General features: G+C 47.3%; 1 protein-coding gene across 2 annotated transcripts in view; it reads right to left on the bottom strand.

The window, feature by feature from the left end:
- Positions 1–19,547, bottom strand: part of Mvb12b (multivesicular body subunit 12B) — a 158,527-nt gene that overhangs the window by 41,659 nt on the left and 97,321 nt on the right. The window contains exon 8 of one of the 2 annotated variants that reach the window (XM_085834999.1): positions 12,571–15,257. The exons of the other annotated variant lie outside the window; for it this stretch is intronic. Coding sequence (XP_085691125.1) covers positions 15,202–15,257 — 56 coding nt within the window. The 3' untranslated portion in view covers positions 12,571–15,201. Of the gene's footprint in view, positions 1–12,570; positions 15,258–19,547 lie in introns of those variants that run through there. 2 annotated transcript variants of the gene reach the window in all.

Raw genomic sequence — 19,547 nt, 5'->3', positions numbered from 1 at the left:
CAGTTACCTAGGGAGCCTCCTTAGGGACCATTGAGAGCCAGGCAGGCATTCCTAAGTTACATGAGACCACAGGCTGGTTAACAAGGAGACCTCAATTCAAAGTCCAAGGCAAGTATTGCAACCACAGGAGGGGCAGCCTCTTGGTAACACTAGTCCACGCAGCAGTGTGCGCAATAAGCTGGATCTGAAGCAGGTTCCTCCAGAGAGCAGTCTCACTCTTCCATGGTGGTAGGGAGCTAGGGACTTCAGCCCTCAAAGCAAGTGGCACCACTTTGTCAGAGAATGCTGTCCAGATGAGAGCGTTTGGTCCTTACTGCTTTAAAGATGGAGGCTTCACAGCTGGCCCTGGATATTAGAAACATGGTTCCTTCTGAAGTGTGTCAGAAGTCATAGCCCCTTGGATGCTCATTAAACATGCAACCCTCAGCCCTGAACCTCAGATTTCACGGAAGCCTCCAGGTGTGCCTGCACCAGGCCTCGCAGTGGCGGCGGGTCCTTGAAGGGCCTCTGCACACACAGGCCCTGTTACCTGGTGAGGATGGGTCACTGACAGCTGGGTAAGCTGTGGCCTTTGTAACCAGACACAGCGCTTAGTGAGGAGATAGGATCAGTTGGGCTCTGAACACCCCTGACAAATACAAGGCAAGATGTCTAGAGAGACCGCCAACACTAACAGATGACTCATCTTCTGTTGCACAGACATCCTCAGGGCTGCAGACCTCTCGGGGTCTGAGCCTCTGAAGTTTGCAGCATGAAAAGACCCCAGAAAGGACCCAGGTCTGTACTTAGGCACTGTGGTTTTAACCCTAGGTCTGCACTTGCGCACTGTGGTTTTAATGCCAGGGGTTTCTATGGCTTATTACTTTCCCCAGTAGGGGGAAAGAGATTAATAAATGCAGACACCTTGTGAATGACTCTTCTGGAATCCAGACAGGGTTTTATTTTTGGTCCCCCCCCCCTTCTCTGTATAATTCAAAGTGAGCTCTTCGTAGTCTGGGGCTAAGGAATGTGACACTTCCACTCAGGACCGGAGCCCTGTTTCCTCTCTGTGCTTCTGTGGGAAATCATGTGCAGCCATGGGGAAACCTTCCCTGATGTTTTTAAAGAGGCTCTTTGGTCAGAACAAAGCAAAAGAACGTATTTCTGTACATTCTCCTGGTTTAGAAGGTTCCACGCAGGTGACCCCTCATCGAGAGAGCCCTCAGAAGCCAAGGGTGACCAACTACTTAGTGGGTCAAGCAAGACCCTAAGGGAAAACATGGAACCCCCAGTGGGAAGTGGGGCTGTGCTCCAACACACTTTCTTTAAAGGCAGAAGATGGTGTCAATCAAAGAGGAGGAGACACCCCCAGAGCCAGGACTGGAGCAGAATCAGGATCTCCCAGACACTGCACACCTGGCACCTCTGGATTCTCTCAGGGATTCAGAGCCGGCAGGACTCTGCTGGTCGTAGCCTCTCCCCTGGGCTCTGGTGAGACCAACCCTCCCTTTGCTATAATGACATCTGCCATGGAGGAGTTTATGAAGTTGCTTCATGCACCCAGTAGATATTAAGAGAACCAGGTGCAGAATGTGGGTCTCCTGATGGCTACATAACCATTTACTGGGCCAGTGGAAAAACTCTCTCAGCTTAGGCTTGGCAGGGACTCCGGAGCGCAGTATCAAGGCTCTGGCTTGGAGAGGGAACCAGGCTTGGGGCTCAGGGATATGGGACAACAGCCATTCATCTTCTGTTCCATCTTTCTTATGAACTGTCCCCAAACTGTTTCTTGACAGACACCCGTGGAAAGCAGGTTTTGCTTGTCCTGACTGTGTGAGTCCTGTTGGAGAATGGGCTAGCCTGTGATGGCAGCTCTCAGTTCGATTCCATGAAGGCTGTTGGACAAGCACCAAGCTGTGGTTTCCCTTGTGTCCAGCGCTGAGGAAAGCACAGGTGGCAGGAGACAGGCCACTCCATCCACACACAGTTCCTCTGGGAAGAGATGCATGGAACAGGTGCTTCCATGGTTGCTTGAGGTCTCAGTTGTACGAGCAGAACACAATGTAGGACAGACAGGACAGGATGCTGTGTCCTTACATTAAACACATGGCTCTGTTTGGATCTGAGACGCTAACAGCCACGGTAGAACATTCTACTGGTGGCAATCCAGAAGGTGGAAAGATGAATAAATTTGTCAGTCTACAAAGATGCACTGGAGTTCTGCACAGAGGGTGCTCATTGGCTAGTGAGTGAGCCTTCCTGACATTCTGCCTCAGAGCTCATGTAGAAGCCTATAGGGAGTTGGAGACAGGAGACACTTCAGAGGCTCAACGGCCAGCTATCCTGGGGTACTCAGTGGGAAAGCAACAAAGAGACCCTGATTCAAGATAAGGAAGGCGAGGACTAATACTTGTGGTTGTCCTCTGACCTCCACACATGCCATAGCATGTACACACCTGCATCCACACAGGACTGTGTGCACACGTACCTATGTGTACACACACACGCGCACGCACACACACACACACACACACACACACACACACACACACACACACAGAGAGAGAGAGAGAGAGAGAGACTGTCAAAGGGCCAATAGCAAACGCTACTGATGAGGTGAGGGGATCTCCAGGGCCTAAGAACAAGGAGGGCCTTGGGTGGACGTGTGATGAATGGGGTCTGAGGTGAGGGGAGACTGGACTGCTGTCTGGAGCACACTGGGCTCCCCTGTAAGGGGTGGGTCGGGGAGACTTCTGTGAGGGACAGGAGCTTGTGGTATGAAGATGTCAGAGGACAGAGGACGGATAGCACACCATTCTCAAAGGTGGTGCAGGCCATGGCAGAGTCTGCCATTGGAGAAGCACTTCCTGTCCTTGGAGGTGACTGGCTATGGCTGCATGGGCCTTGTGCCTTTGCTTCCAAGCTCATGATGGCAACAGTATGATAATTTCTTTCCCACCTGGCTCCCAGCAGGCTTGTCCACCCAGCCTGCACTTTGAACACTCTAGACAGGAAGTGGGGGGGGGGGGCTAAGTTAGTAAAAGCCCCAGCCAAGTATACTGTCAGCTTGTTAAAAAAAGTCAATTCGTTTTTTATGTAAAGAAATCTTACCGTTAAAATTATTAACAATGATGTCACCTCTCGAGGAATTCATTTCAGCGAAAATTTATTTAAATAACTTGATAAATGACGTCATCTTTTACTTACTGAATCATTCATTCTCAAGTTCACCAGTGTCTCACTTGTTCCTGCATTGCTGAGTTTTGTGAGGGACATGTGGACTAACAGAGAGTTTTTTTTTTTTTTAATATGGCAATCTGGGGACATTTTAGAGACATACCCTACAAAATACTTGCTGTTTGAGATGACCTTTTACACTTTGTAGTCAGCTACAAGCAGTATTTGGGATTCAGGATGCTGTGTGGGGGTTGAAACAAGGCCCATACCCCACCACAAGGTTTCCCTTACTCTTGCACTGGAGTGACTGGTCGGTTCTGAGTCATCTGAGCGGGTATTAGGAACTGAACCCCAGAACCCCAAGCTCAGCAAGCATTGGTACTCCCGAGCCATCTCTCCAGCCCTTGCCCTTACTCTTAGTGGACTTCTCCTGTGGTCAAGACTAGAAACCCTTCTGTTCTCTGGGCCACTGTGGCACCCACTCTTTAGATAGATTCACCGGGATGGCCAAAGAGCTGTGAACAGTGCCAAGGCAGGAACGGTTCCTTCCAGGAAAAAAAGAAGAAAAAAAAAAGGCCCTCTTGCTGCATGAAAATTAGCACCCCAAATTAGCAAGAGGTGCTGAGGACTGCCACGCTAGTGGGCGCCTGGCACAGCCTGAGCATGGGCTGGCATTGGCTTCATGGGAGGCAGCCTCCAGGCAAACTCTGCCCTCATATGTGTGTAAAACCTTTGGAATCTCACTGGAAAAAAAAAAAAACAACTTTATTTCCAGAGTGATCTTTGAAGTCTGAAAATGGAAGCAGAAAGGCTGTTTCTCGGTCTGGAAAGTTAGGCCAAAGCTCTGTGACACGCAGAGGCACGGTGAGGTGTGGGGTCTCTTAGCCTGTCCCTGCAGAGGCACGGTGGGGTCTCTCAGCCTGTCCCTGCAGGGACACGGTGGGTGTGGAGTCTCTCAGCCTGCCCTTGCAGGGGCACGGTGGGTGTGGGGTATCTCAGCCTGTCCCTGCCAGGCCCTCCTGACTGTTTTATGCACCCCGTTTCCTTTTCCCCTCTGCTCTGTCCTATTGGGGCTTGAGAGCCTTTCCTGGACTGGGACAATGCACACAGTAGGGCTACAGGCATGTAGCATGTGTACTTATGCATATGTGTTGTATGCATGTGAGGGCAGTGGTTCTGAGACGAGCCTAGCAGGTGAGCATAGGTGGAGCATGTGGTCAACATCTCTTCCTCCTCAGGGCTTGGGCTCATCAACTTCTCCACAGTTCAAGTGGGCAGGCAGAATCATCTGTGAAATTTCTAATTTTTCAGAAGTAAAAATGAAACTCCAAACTTTAGCTAGGACTGGGAGGTAAAGGCAGGAGGATCTCTGTGAGTTCTAGGGCAGCTTGGTCTACCTAATTTGTTCCAGGCCTGATAGGGCTGCATAGAAAGACTCTGTCTCAAAAACAAGCATGCCCTCTCCCCTCACAACCACACCACACCACACCACACCACACCACACCATACCACACCACACCACACCATACCACACCACACCACACCACACCACACCACACCACACCACACCACACCACACCACATCATACCATACCACACCACACCACACCATACCATACCACACCATACCACACCACACCACACCACACCATACCACACCACACCACACCACACCATACCATACCACACCATACCACACCACACCATACCACACCACACCACACCACACCACACCACACCACACCATACCACACCACACCATACCATACCACACCACACCACACCACACCACACCACACCATACCATACCACACCACACCACACCACACCACACCACACCATACCACACCACACCACACCATACCACACCACACCACACCACACCACACCACACCACACCATACCACACCACACCACACCACACCACACCACACCACACCATACCACACCACACCACACCACACCACATCATACCATACCACACCACACCACACCATACCATACCACACCATACCACACCACACCACACCATACCACACCACACCACACCACACCATACCATACCACACCATACCACACCACACCATACCACACCACACCACACCACACCACACCACACCACACCACACCACACCATACCACACCACACCATACCATACCACACCACACCACACCACACCACACCACACCATACCATACCACACCACACCACACCACACCACACCACACCACACCATACCATACCACACCACACCACACCACACCACACCATACCACACCACACCCAAACTCCAAACTTTGGAACAGGGGCAGGGCACTGGTGACCAGCACTTCCAGGCTCCTGGGATCCCTTTCTGCCTGTGCCATGCCCTGGCTCCATGCTACCCCGTGAAGCCTCTCTGGCCAAATCAATTCTTTCAGCAGGATTGGCCAGGGCTGTGACGAGCGTACGGCAGCCCAGGTGCTCATGGAAGAGGGCCATTTCTGAGGGCGATACGGCAGAGGAGGGAGACAATGCTCAGCAAAGCATCCTGGACCCAGCAAAGGGGAGCGTCCGTCTCTTCCTTATGAATGCCATGGTCAGCAGCACTTCAGTGTGCACCTAACTGGTCAGGATGAGGAGACAGACGGCTTGGGGGCCATTTCTCTTCTATTTGATAGGGTTGACAGAAGCTTCCTGGACAGTGGCTTGTCTGCGGTGGCACGCAGGCCACTGCTCTGGGCCTGCACTCTACGGCTCTGAGCAGGCCACCTGTTCCCAGGCAGGGCTTAGTTCCAGAAGGACCGAAGCAGTCAAGCCTTTCACAGGTCTTTTATTTCTCACAGCAGTTAGCAATTATCCTTGAACTTCCTTCCTGAGACTCCACATTCAGTCTCAAATACCCCCAGACCCTCAGATTACCCCATGCCACCTGTCAGTGAGATCAAAGATGGCTATTTTGGCTGTGGGACACAGCTGGGAGCAGAAGCTGGGCCCCTGAAGTGTTCTTTCCACTAGGACAGCTGATTTCCAGGCCCTGTGGCCCAGGTTTTGACCACAGAACTTTGACTGGAAGCAGAGCTCTGTGCTCCTAGGCCAATCTGGGTTGCCATAGCCTTACTGTGCCTGGAGCCAAACACTGAGCAAGCTAAAGCAGGGACAGGGGCCCCAGGGCATTGTTGTAGCATTTGTTTTTTATGTCCCAGGATCCAGCAGTAGCCCATGGATAACAGAGCCTCTAGATTTAGCACAGTGGCCGATCATCTGAACCAACACAGCAACTACACCTTTCCAATTAGTTAACAGGAAATTTGTGTGTGTGCCCACACATACATGTACTGCCTGCATGTGTCCATGTGCCTGCCTATGTACACACCAGGCAACGGAGTGTAGTCAGTAGCCACTGGGCTGGCATGGAAAGCTGTGTGACCATGTGGAAGTGAGCCAGACTTTGAGCCTTAGCTTGCACATCACAGACTGGGATTAATGATGTCCCTGTCTCAGCATTGCTGTGTGATGGAGCAGGGATGAGTGTGACACTGGGGACAGGCTAGCAGTCCAAACACCAGCACATGCGGCTGCTATTGTTAGCATTTATTTCCAGAATAGGAAAGAAATAATCCGCGCCTGCTCCATCTCATGTAAAGCACAGTCCTGTAAACAACTCTCACAGGGAGAGTGACGCCAGCCGTGTTGGCCGACATGATGGACGGACAGGCTGCAGGCTGCCCCCCACGGGAGGCAACAGAGTTAACCAGCTCCTGCAGGGACAGGAGTGCCTGTCACCGTTCCAGGCTGTTGTCTAAAGGGTTACATGAATGTAGCAGAGCTCTCTGACCACTCAGGTGCTGGGCACACAAAGCTTGCAGGAGCTGGGCACGTGTCTTATGGGACACACTAGCAGGGAAAGAAAGGCATTCTCAAGGAGGCACAATAAGTGGAGGGCATCATCTTGATTTGCTGTGTGACCTTGGAGAAGTCACCAACCTCTCTGAATCTCATTTCCTCATTTGCAAGATGGGGATGACAGAAGGAATAAGGGAGTCCACACATGAAGGTAGCTTAGTTCTGTAAACAGGCACAAGTCACTTGCTTTTCTACTGAGAGGCCAACCAGGAGGACAGAAGCCAGCTCCATGACACGCAGTTACCCATGAGCAGAGACTCTAGAGACTTACTGGGCCCAGGAGAGCCCTGTTGAGGTTGAGAAACACAAGGGCTGCTGGCAGGAGAGGGAGCAAGTGTCTACATTACCTAGATTTCCCCTCTGAGGCACCTTACTAAGGTGGAACAGCACCTTACTGCCATGCTAACAACAGGAAGTCAGGTGGCCACGCCTGCGGGTAAAGCCACTAAGGGACAAGGCTCTCTCACAGTTTTCCTTGGCCAAGACTGTCACAGATCCTGAGGCCACCAACACCACCTGCACCCCAAGGGGCACTTCTATCTGTGCAGAGGGAAGCTGCAAAGGGCTGGATTCTGCACAAACCTCACAGCCTAGGTCAATCTACATGGTGCTGACCTGTAAAGTAACATCTAGATGCGTGGTATAGACTCTTGGTATTTGGGGATAGCCTGGGCTACTCAGTAACACTCTGGTAGCTCCATCTCTTCCTCCACAAATAACTCTACAAAATACACATGAGAAAACTGGCCTAAGAAAAAATAGCATAAAAAAATCCAATAATTGTGAAAGAAATAAAAATTGTGCCCCTCCCCTCAAAACCCTCCGGCCGGGACTCACGTGTTTCCAAGACCAGCTAATGCTTGGGGGGAGACTTTCTCCATTCCCAACCCCCAAAGAACAGATGTTACAATATTTTAGAAGTATTCTCATATTTGAAAGAAACATCCCTGACCATTCATTCAGAATGGTATTTTGATAAGCATCAATCCTGAATCATTTCCATAAATGCTAGCGTCATAACAGACAACAGTGGCCCAGAGCTAATGTACATTTGAAGAACATCACACCCCCTAAAGCAAGATTCACCTCGGATACAACAACAGAATCTAAATGCAGAATCATCAAAGCAAAGTGATTCATCTCAAAAAGCCAAATGAGAAAAAAAACCCTCAATACTGTTTTTAATAGATTCTGACTTTTTAAAAAAACCTAACAGGCAAAGCAATCTACACAAAGTGAAGACCGGCAGAGACCTATGACACAGACACTTCCAGAAGGAAGAGCCACGCTTCTTTAAAGGTGACCATCCTTCCAGAAGTTTAGATTCAATGGTTTTCAAACAAATCTAGACAGAGAGTATACTCCTTAGAACTTCAAGTAACTACATTTTAACTGGATTTTAAGAAATGAGCTAGAACTGTTAGGACCATTTTGGAAAACAGCGAGACAGGAAATGAAAGACATGCCTCCTGGGCTGGAGAGATGCTCAGTGGTTAAAGGCACTTTCCTGCTCTTGCAGGGGACCCACATGGGGCAGCTGACACCAGCTCTAACTTCTTCCCCGAGGTGTCTGGCACCCTCTTCTAACTGCTAAGGGTACTGCATGCATTTGCACACATCCATACATACAGACACATGCACGTATGTTTTTTAAAAAATCTTCAAAATAAATGTATACATTTGTAAAAAACAGAAGTGTGATTTCCATTAGGCTATGTATCCAAGGAAACAGGACAGGGAGGGGGCCCGAGAACATACCAGGCAAGCTGTGACAGTCATTTAGGACTGCCTTTCAGATGCACTGGCTAAAACAGAAATACCATGCCATAACAGAAATACCATGCCATAACGACACCGAGCAGCAATGCATTTTCATCCCTATCATACAATGAAAATTATAGGTGAATTTTAGATTTCAGTGTGAAAAAAAGTAATGACAGTGCCAGGACTTACCAGGAGGCAGGAAAGGTTTTCCTACACATAGCAGCAAAAATGCAAGACAGAAAAGAAAACCCAAACCAAAGAACAATATGCAAACTGAAAAAGCAGTAATGACTGGTTCACAAGAAGCCCCTGCCCACCTCAGGAATTTCAGTCAGGCAGGGAATAGGGGGAGGGGCCACACTAGGTACCCAGGAAACACACACTAACAAGAAGCCACAATGCTGTCTCTCAGACAGACATGGCTTTTAGACATTAACAACCAGTTGTGAGGCCTTGAGGGGGGGACCCCAAACAGATCCCCTTTTGTGTATCTGTCAGCAATGTAAACTAACTCAGCCGCTATTCTGGGTGGCTTATCATTGTACACACAAATGGTCAGAACCATTTTACCTTCATATTTGCCTAAAAGAACAGCCAAAGTACAGACACTGACTCCCCACGGGCATACAAACCCAGGTCTGAGTTCTAGCTGCCCACAAAGGTGACGGGTTTAGAAAAACCATCAGCGCAGTTCAGAAGCCACGCCAGTTCCCTTCATGCAGCTTTGATTTACATGGCAGCTTTATGCTTGTTTACATTTCTCCTGACTGCAAATGGTGTCATGCTCCATCTGTGGATGCCTGGCTGCGTGAGTTTTGAGAATGCATAACTTCTTATAATAGGTGTGTACATTTTATGGTAGTCAACGATCAAACAGACGATTGTCTGCATATATTTTACGGATTCATGACACACCTGACTTTTTCGTAACTTTCTAGTTTTCCGGGCTTGAGTGTCATATGCAGAGGTTTCTCAAATCCTCATGAATCCCAAAGAAATAATTTGCATATAGGTGGGCTGGCAAAGCTTGAAGCCCAAACCAGTGATGTTCACAGATCCCTCTCAGAGGCAAGGACCAGACTCTTTGACAAGGAATGAGATGTGTGATGTCATCACAAGCAGACACTTAGCCACGGGAAGGATCAAATGGTCCACACGTGCAATACAGGAGGTGCCACGAGGTCAGGTCAGGCAACACACATGGTGGGCATGAGATCTCCAGGGACTGTCCACCAGGGAGGGGAGAGGCTAGGAGTAGATGCAAGTGAGATTTTGGGGGTGATGGATATATTCTATATCTTGCTTCTGGAAGTGGGCTGTCATATATCTCGTCATTCTTCAAGATCCACTGAGCTGTACACATAAAAGTAATGGATTGCATTGTATGTAAAACTGGACTCCAATAAATCAAATTAAAAAATATCCAGAATGGACAATTACCTTTGCATATAAATGTCCAGGATCCCCTCAAAAAAAAAAGTCAAGAAAGTCTCTAAGACATTGTTTTTATGAACAAAGGGATTATGAGTGACATTTATTTTCTTCCCACATTTTCATGTATTTTTTTCAACTTTTGTTTTTAGTAGTGAACATGGAACTTTCATAATTCAGAAAGGAAATGGTTTGCATCTGGTTTTGATTTAACAAAGAGAAAAAAAAAAAAGAACAAAAATCTATCAATGAGCCATGTGTCTGGAAAAAGGCCTTTTATTTCTTTGTTTTCTTTTTTTAAAAAAAGATAAAATTTTGTCACTTTTTAAGTATGTGTATTTCTGCATGTTGGTGTGTGGGTATGTGCACATGAGCACAGTGATCCAAGGAGGCCAGAGGCAGTGGGTCCCGCTGAAGCCAAAGTTATAGGCAGCTGTAAGGTGCTGGGAACTGAACCTGGTCCTCTGTAAGAGCAGTGTGCACTCTTAACAGCTGAGCCTTCTCCCCAGGCCCCACTGCATTCACTTCTTACAGGAGTGAAAGTCAAGCTCATGTCCTGCAAACGCATCAGCTCCATCAGGGCTGAGGGAACCCTCAGCCCTCTGAGTCCAGCACCTATGATGCCTCTGCTCTCGACGGGGGCTCCGAGCAGTGAGGGTAAGGACAGCTATCAGGAGGGCTGCCTGGTCCAAGAGCTCCATCTGTCGCTAGGAAAACAAGCCCTGGAGAAACAAGGCTACTGCTACAGTCTGGAACCTAAGGACTCAAGTTTGGCTAACATTACCTTCTAGCCTGTGAACAGGGGAACATTGGCCCAGATGCTCTGCCTCTGCCTGCCTGCCTGCCTACCTACCTACCCAGAAGTCTGGCACAGTCTCAGGTGTTGAAGGCTCTATTTGGAAGAAGTGGGTCACTCCCTGGAGGTGTGCCTTGGAATTCCAGCCCTTCCCATCTTCCTCTTTGCTTCCTGGCCACCGAGGTGGAAGCTGCCACGGCCATGACACTCTCTCTGCCTCACCCCGGACCGCGGCAGAGCAGCTCACTAACTACAGGTCCCAGTAAATCCTTCTAACTTTATAACTGTTTCTCTCAGGCATTTGCCACAGTGATAGAGAAGCTAACATCAGAACCCAGCTCCTGATGTGTTGAAGGTAAAATCGGACAGTGGAAAGCTCTGTGGATCCTGTCAGTCAATGCTTTCCACACCGGGAACCACTGTCTCAGACCCTGGATTCATGGTTTTCCCCAGTTCAGTGACTGATTTTGTATTTTTCTTACACATGAAACTCACTTTTTGAATTCAGAATGCCTAACACTAATGGGTGGCTCTACCACTCCAAGTGCAGTGTCCCCTCTTCCCTTAGAGAAGGACTGTCCTCACACATCGTCATGACAGGATGGAGCCTCTGCCCCACAGACCCTGGTTGTGCTGGGGGGGGGTGTCATCCTGCCTCCCGAGAGGATGCAGGAGCCACTGGATGTAAAAACTGCCACAGCAAGGGGCTGCTCTCTCAGCTTGGGTCCCCGAATAAGATGGTACATGAAGCAGGGTCCCAGCCAATTTACAGCCACCAACGTGTCACTGAGTGAGACATGGAGTGGAGTATGGCAAGCCACGTGAGCTGGGGGACTGTTTGTTACTGCAGCGCACCACAGCAAAGACTGACGGGTACCCATTTTACTCTTCTGAACGGTGGCACCCATTGTGTGCTACATGGATGAAATAAAAGATTTACAAGTCTATAGTAGCTACTTTCAAATCACATTCCCATAGCACACACCTTTGAGAAACACTGCAACAATCTCTCTCTCTCTCTCTCTCTCTCTCTCTCACACACACACACACACACACACACAGAAGCATGTGTGTTGGCTATTTTTTTAAAGTGTTTGTATCAGCTGTAAGAAAGATACCAGACTCAGAATTGCTAAATGTGTTGGCAAAGCACTTCTAAGAATCAAGAGGAGACATTGAGAAATCAAAGTCAAGAGTCCAGTTCACTGAACAGGTGGCTTCATTATGAAATCACCCAACCGTTAATTCCTGTTACCGCAAAATCCAGTGGACTGCCTAAATATAAAAGGTGCTTACTGACTCCACCTCTAAGTTAGCACAATGGGTCCCATTCAGGGATCTAGAACTTTCCGTCTGGATGCATCAAGCTCTAATCATTAATGGTCCACTTATTTGGCTCAGGTAAATGGCATTTGCATATGCAAATTATGTCTAAATATTCTGTACTATTAATGTTATCACTAATTACATAATAATAGTTACCAATTTCCACACAGATCAAACTTACAGTTTTGTAGCTATTAGGGAAATTGTGCTTTGTAATTAAGATAATCCTCATTTCCAGATGCTAATTAACTATATAATAATTAGTCTCATTCAGTAATGCAAATGAAGGATTTTCATCTTTATTGATAAAGGAGTTACTTCTTATCGGTTAAGGAGCGGTCTCCCAAGAAATCTTGCAGAGAAATGCTTTTCCCTCTAAAGGTTAAAGGTAAACCCTTTTTTATCAGCCTCATTTGTGAATGCAAATTAATCACATCGAAGATAAATGCGCCCGGTCTTCTACTATCAGGACAGAATGTATAGCTTACTGGGTTTCCCCGCTACATGCTACATATATAGATAAACACAAGTGCTGCCTGGCCGCGACTGTGGCTCTGCCGTCCTCCTTTTGTTCCCGTTCAGGCGACAGGAAGGACCTAGAAACAGCAGTGACTTATGTTCTGGCCACAGTGGGAACAGGGGAGCGGAGAATTTTGTGAGTAAATACACAGGCAAAAAAGAATCACGTTTGCTTGGATTATTAAGTTTTCTGTGCTGCAACAGAACACAGACTGGCACCTCCCATCGTGACTAATGAGAGCTGCCTGGGCGAGAACAGAAGGGCTGACAGCCAGCGAGGCCTCGTTGGCAGGCCCCAGCCAGGGCCTCGCCGCATTCATCATCCGCTAAACCAATCCACCAATTCCGCACCACCATTTGTCATTAATTATGCTAATCAGCACACCATTACTCTCTGATGACACTGTAGCCGTTATTAGCTAGTTATGGCTTTTCAGAAGTACAACCGATTGTGTATGCACGGGCTGTGCCTGAATTAGCCTACAGGGAAGAAATGTCCAATTACAAAAAGAAGAAATTTGCTATTATCTTTTTATAACAAACCAATTTAGTAATTAGAAAAGTCTCTGAACTCACACATTCTTTTCCTCCCCTTTTGCTTAAAAAATAATTGAAACAAAAACTGTACTTTTCAATAATTCTCTGAAAGAGGGGGTAACACAGAGACGTTTGAAAATGGGGCTTGGGAACCACTGTGCATACACTCTGGTGCTGCCCGGCCTCACGAGGCATCTTTAGAGGTGGAGCTGGGATCACCATGCCTGTGCTTTGGTGACACCAGCTCACAGGGTGTCCTCCCATTATGCCTTTGAATTAGCAGGACTACTTTATTATGCATATTTCAGCCACACTGCACTCCTGAAAGATGGCAACACAGCCATGTGACCCTTTACAGCATGCTCACGTGGAGTGAGGCTGTTCCTAAGGAGGCCAGGCTGGGCAGCCTCACCTGGCAGATGCTCCTGCAACAAGGGTGGTGACAGCTTTCTTTAACCCTCATTTTCCCTGTGACACTGGGGTCCTTGCAAATGACCTTGGAGATGAAAGGTTTGGCCAAGTTAGCCCCTGCATGTCTTGCACGTGATTTGGGGGCGCAAAGGGACTGTCCCTGTGTGTCACCATGGACAGCAGTCACGGCAGGAACAGGGAAGACCCTTTCCAAACACCAGGCCTTGGCAAGTGGGGTCACCAAGTGTCAGTGGGGCTAAGCTCTGGGCACTTGTCCAAAGCAGGTATCAATCCCCAGTCTCCAAACTCGGGCCGGAGTCTTTCCCACTAGTTTGAGAAGCTTCGTCTGGATTAAGAGCTCATTAATATCATCAGCGTAAATGGCCTATTAAAACATCTTTAAGCAGTATCTGAACATAAATCTCCCTAAACTATATTTAATGACTGTACTTAAGATACATTATATGCAAGTCTTAATGAGACATTAGATAGCATTTTGAAGATTAAAATTAGAGAATCCATATAAAGTCTGTCCACTTAATGTAGCCGTAAGCTATCCCGATGAACACATTACTACCAAATTATACTGCATTAGAACAAATATTTTTAATCATGTCTGATTTATTCATTCCCCCTTTTGCATAACTTTCGTTTAAAAAATCCATTTGTAGTTTACGAAAAAGTGTATGTGAAAGATCCCAAGTTTTTGGAAGTACTGTGGAAGGAAGATGGAGACGGAATCTCGGAATTGTCTAATGCAACCACTCGGGTTTTGAATTATTTCCACGTGTGGCTTTATGGGTTGAAGTCACAGATATTTTACTTTAAATTTCCTTCAGATCAGAGTGAAAACAGAAGTCAGACAAACATGCTCTGAAGGCTGGAATCAGCAAAACAGACAGGGTTCTGAGCGTGCGTGCCGCACAGGTGACAGGTGTATCCAGGCAACCCTTGCTTTTCCTCAGGGCTCTCACTGCTGGTGTCTAGTGCTCCCCTGCAAGTCCAGATGGGCACGCTCTGTCGTGGGGTCTGCGGCCTTCTGCTTGCCTTTGCTTCACCAGAGCCTGTGGAGATGTGAGTGAAGCCCTGTTTCCATGCCAGGGCTCCCAATGAAGAGCACTTGGTATGGTTACTGCAAGAATATCAAAGAAAAGGGTTTGCCTCCCCAGGGCTGTCAGGATTTAAACTCCTCAATCAGACCAAATTGTCTCCAAGTCTGCTCAGACAAGAGAGTGGCCTCCAGGATGTGTCGTGGCTGTGGTGCTGGCTGCACCTGGAGAGGTGAGTCACTACAAACATCACAAGCATCTCTTCTGAAGACAAGTTGAACTTCTGATCATCGATCATCGACACTGTATTTAAAATGCTATGGAGTTTAATGAGGTTCCTTCTTTGTCATGGCTCTGCCATGAGTCACACCGGATCCCTGTCCTAACCAAAAGGGAAGAATTTTAATGCAAAAAAGAAAGCTGTTTACAGCCACCCGAATGACCCTTGAATCAAGGAATTGACTTCAGGGCTCTTCTAGGCTGAGTCTGTGGGGTGTCTCACACCCTGCTTGCCGTGAGTATCAGTGGGAGTGAGAACAACTCAGCTCAGACCTGACCCTGCTCACGTGCCTGGCAATAAGCGGATACTTGGAGAAGTAGATCGCGTGATGCGTTTCTCTTGATGCGTTTCTCTTATTCCTGATGCTCTGTACCAAGTGTGACCACCTTTTATGCAAGCTATTCAATTACGGAAGGCTTCTGGGATTATGTAAATCAAGACAAGTCAACCCGTGACACTTCTCTTAATAGAGATTATGTGGCCCCCACCCCCACCCCAGGAAAGAAAAAAGTAACACAATTCAAATACAGCAGTCATTAAAAGGACTCCTCCCCTTGCACGGAAACCGGAAGCAACAAGCCTCTTTCCACTTACTCTCTCCAGATTGCCTCTCCCCAAAAGAAACTACTCCACAATACAATTTTGCGTTTTTAACGGCACAAACGAGGGCATTCTTCATAAATAACAGCCACGCTCCATGTACAGGAGCGCCTTTTTATTAGGGACACAGTGATGAACAATGAGCAATGTGTTCTATTATTCTTTGTCAAATCACAAAACGCTACATTAGAATAACTGTGCTGGTCAATGTAATATAGTAGATTAAATTCAACTTCTGTGGAAAAACCACTGTAAAACAGCATGATAAGAAGGCTATAAAAAATTTAATTTTACTCCAAACTCCATCACACACAAAAAAAAAAAACGGTGTGAAAAGTAATTTTGCATAATCAGTACACGCCATCTGGAACAATTAACCGATTTCTATAGAAGTATGAGGATCAGTCATATCTGCTTATTAAAGATCAGAAATTATACAAGTAATAAATCCTTGAAAAAACTAAGCGTACTCTCGCCTGTCAACGCTATTTTAACTTCAAATACTGAAGAACGCCTGATAAGGCTGAAAAGAAGAGATTAATATATGCAAATTACATCCAGCATTTAAAATCCCCACAACTGTCTCTGGTTTTCTGTCCCTCATTGCTGCCTTTATGTTTTATTCATACGCCAGCTCACCTGTCACTTCGTAAGCTATAATATTATGGGGTATTATTAAACAGCATAAAGCCCTGCTTTAATTGGAAAGCTTCATTGCATTTTCCAATTATTTGGAGTAAATTAAAAGCAGATGCACATAGTTTAATAAAGAGTCTAATATCAGTTCCGGGAAATCAAAATTCATTGTCATTACTATGCCGTGATAGTTTTGCAAACTGTACTCAATTTCAGAGGTTTTCAAAAGAAAATCTGTCTATGCAATCTGTTAATTGTCATTCGGTTAATAACTGTTTAAATATCCAAACTACACAGCAGCTTCCTATTAAAAAAATTAACTATAGGCTTCCTGCAAGCAAACAAACAGAGTGAGGGCTCAGGCTGGGCTGGACTGTGTCGCCTGGGAGTGCACCTTAAAACAAAGGGTGGGCTGGGCTCCATCACAAGCAGACACAGCAGCCTGGAGCTTCGGGACAAAGAACCAAGTGATTTTGTACTTTTATCAGCTGGGGATGGGGTAGGGGTGGGGGTGGGGGTGGGATTACAGTCCTTGCAGGCGGCTCTCTGTGGAAAAGGGCAGAAACTGTTATAAATTGTGCTTTCAGAGGTCTGCACTGCTCAGCAAAAAATTAGCCTCCAAAGTTTTAATTGGTACACCCAAAATAAATCCTTTTAATGAGTGAATTAACTGATTTGGGACACAAACATGGGAAAATCAAAGAAAGCAAATGTTGTGAGCAATTTGTTCTTTAAAAATGGACCCCAAAGGGCCATTCCCTGACTAGTTCAGAGCCCTCAAGTAGAGTGATCTGCGGCCTCTTTGGTGCCAGCCAGCCACAGTGCCTGCAAGTGCACTGGATGGCCAGTTGAAGGACTGTGTGCAAAACTGCTCCGAGCAGCCCTGAAGGACCCATCTGAAAGGTTACACCCCGTGAGAAATACGCTGGTGGACAGAGCCCCAAGCTACAAGTTGCAAACACACAAATACATGTAGCGAACACATTTACAAATGGAGGCTCAGAGGTGCGTGCAAACCAGTGCGAGTAACCTTTTCATTTCTGTACTAAGTGGCAGACTTTCTCAAATCCTAGGTGTGTAAAGTATAATAGGACAAGCAGTAATTGACTTTTAAACTCCACCCACCGCCAGGGCTGCAATTAAGAACTGCTGCTCAGCAAAGTTCATAACTTGTAGGCTCTTTCCCCCAATCCAATTAAAACCCAGGTCTTCTGAGAAGGTGAGAACGTAGGATTTACATCGAAGCTCTCGTTTCAAAGGGCAGAGTGGCCAACATCCAATCTGGCAAGGCCAGTCCCCTCAGGCCAGAGAGAACACGAGAGCTTTCTGCCCAATAGCCGAAAAATGTGTTCAGAGATGAAGATAAAAGCAATTCTTGTGCAGTGATCCAAAAAATAGCATCTCTTTCCCCCCCAAAATTACTTGTTTTAATAAAGTAGACACACTGTGCCAACTCAACCATTTAATTATCTGCAAAAATGATGAATCAAAACAATAGTTTGCAACAATAAATGACTAACCTCTGATTAAAATGTCTGTCCTCATTAAATCAAAATAAAAGGCACAGTATCTTAAAAAGAAAAAAAAAGTAGCCTGAGAAAATGAGCCACCCCAGCCTCTGTGGCCTCACCTGTAACAGTGACCATGGCCTCCTGCATGGGCCCTGGTGCATGTCCTCTCCCTAAGTAAGAGGACACAGGGAAGCATCGGTGTGGTGCCCTCAGAGGACTGTGACATGATAGGCGTTGCTCGTATGTGGTCCTGTAGCCAGGACGGGGCTTGTATAATTGCTGATGCTGTTTTGCTAAGGGGCCTAGGTCAGGGAAGCTGGGAAGGAAGGGAGCAGAAGAAAACAGGTGATCACACCTCAGACTGGAGCTGAGCAGGGAAGGAGGGATGGGACCCAAGGCTGTACAACCCTGAAACCTCCAAACATCTTTCACCCAGTAAACTGGATCTCAAGCAAGCAGTGGCTTCTAAAGGCAGGAAGTGGAGGGTTGCCTGCAAGATACAGTAAGACTCGGAATCCAGTCAGGGCCTATTCGCGGCTGCATTAACAGCCTGTGGAGGTCATAGCAGGCCAAGAGAGAGCAGGACCTCTGGTTCAGGTCAAAGGTACATATGGTATCTGGAGTGCCCTTTGTGGGTGTTATTTGTAATTTGCTAAAAACAGAAGAGAAGGTGTCATTCAAGCTTACAAAAGAGATAAGGGAAATAATATTACATAAAACGTCTCTATTCACACATCTGAACAGGTCAGTGACAAGGTAGGAATGGCCCCAAGGCAGGAATGCCCCCAAAACCAGTTTCTCTCTGGAACAAGACCATAAATATTGAGCACCTCCTGTACGCCTGGTCCTGGCTGGGTGCTCGGCACACTGGGAAATGAGATGCCTTTGTTTTGCTATCCTAGATGAACCCTGAACTTTGGCTGTGAAAACAACTACTCTGTGTGTGTGTGTGTGTGTGTGTGTGTGTGTGTGTGTGTGTGTGTGTAGGTCAGAGGTCAGCCGCAGGTGTCATCACACAGGAAGGCTAGCCTCAGTTTTTTGACACAGTCTCTTCCTGGCCTGGAGCTCTCCACTAAGCTAGGCTCTGGCCACCGAGCACCAGGGAGTCCTCTGTCTTTGTCTCCCCAGCACCGGGATTATTAATGAGAGCCCCCGCTCCCAGTTTTGTCTGTGGGTGCTAGGGATTGGTCTCAGGTCCTCACATAAACTCTGAACCATCTTTGCAGTCCTGAATAACCCTGAACAAGACCTGTTAGCTAAAGGTAGAACTTTCCTTAGACCTGGGCAGTGAAGCGCAATGCCCAAGCTGTCCAGGAAACGTATGTAACCAGGAAGCTCGGTGGCCACAGAAGCCACCTGCCCTGAGTCTACAGAGGTGACAGGACCGTTGGCAGAAATAGCAAGAGTTGGGGACCAGGCAACGCTCAAGACAAAGATCTTCTCTAAGGACAGAGTTCTGCTGGCACTGGATGTATCTGAAGTCAATACACAGGGCAAGGCATGTAAAGCCCAGTGTGTTCACTGCCTCTACCGAGTGAGCAATTCAGGATGCCTCTATGTGTCACCAGAGTGATGCACAGGGCTAGCGAGGTAAGCTCCACTCCCTCATTCAAGATCATGGATGTCGCCTTGCCAGTGGATCAAG

The sequence above is a fragment of the Mus caroli genome, unplaced genomic scaffold (assembly GCF_978045245.1).
Source record: "Mus caroli unplaced genomic scaffold, Mus_caroli_1 scaffold_2, whole genome shotgun sequence".
NCBI lineage: Eukaryota > Metazoa > Chordata > Mammalia > Rodentia > Muridae > Mus > Mus caroli.
Note: the sequence above shows the minus strand (reverse complement) of the source record. Positions and strands in the feature narration are given on the sequence as shown.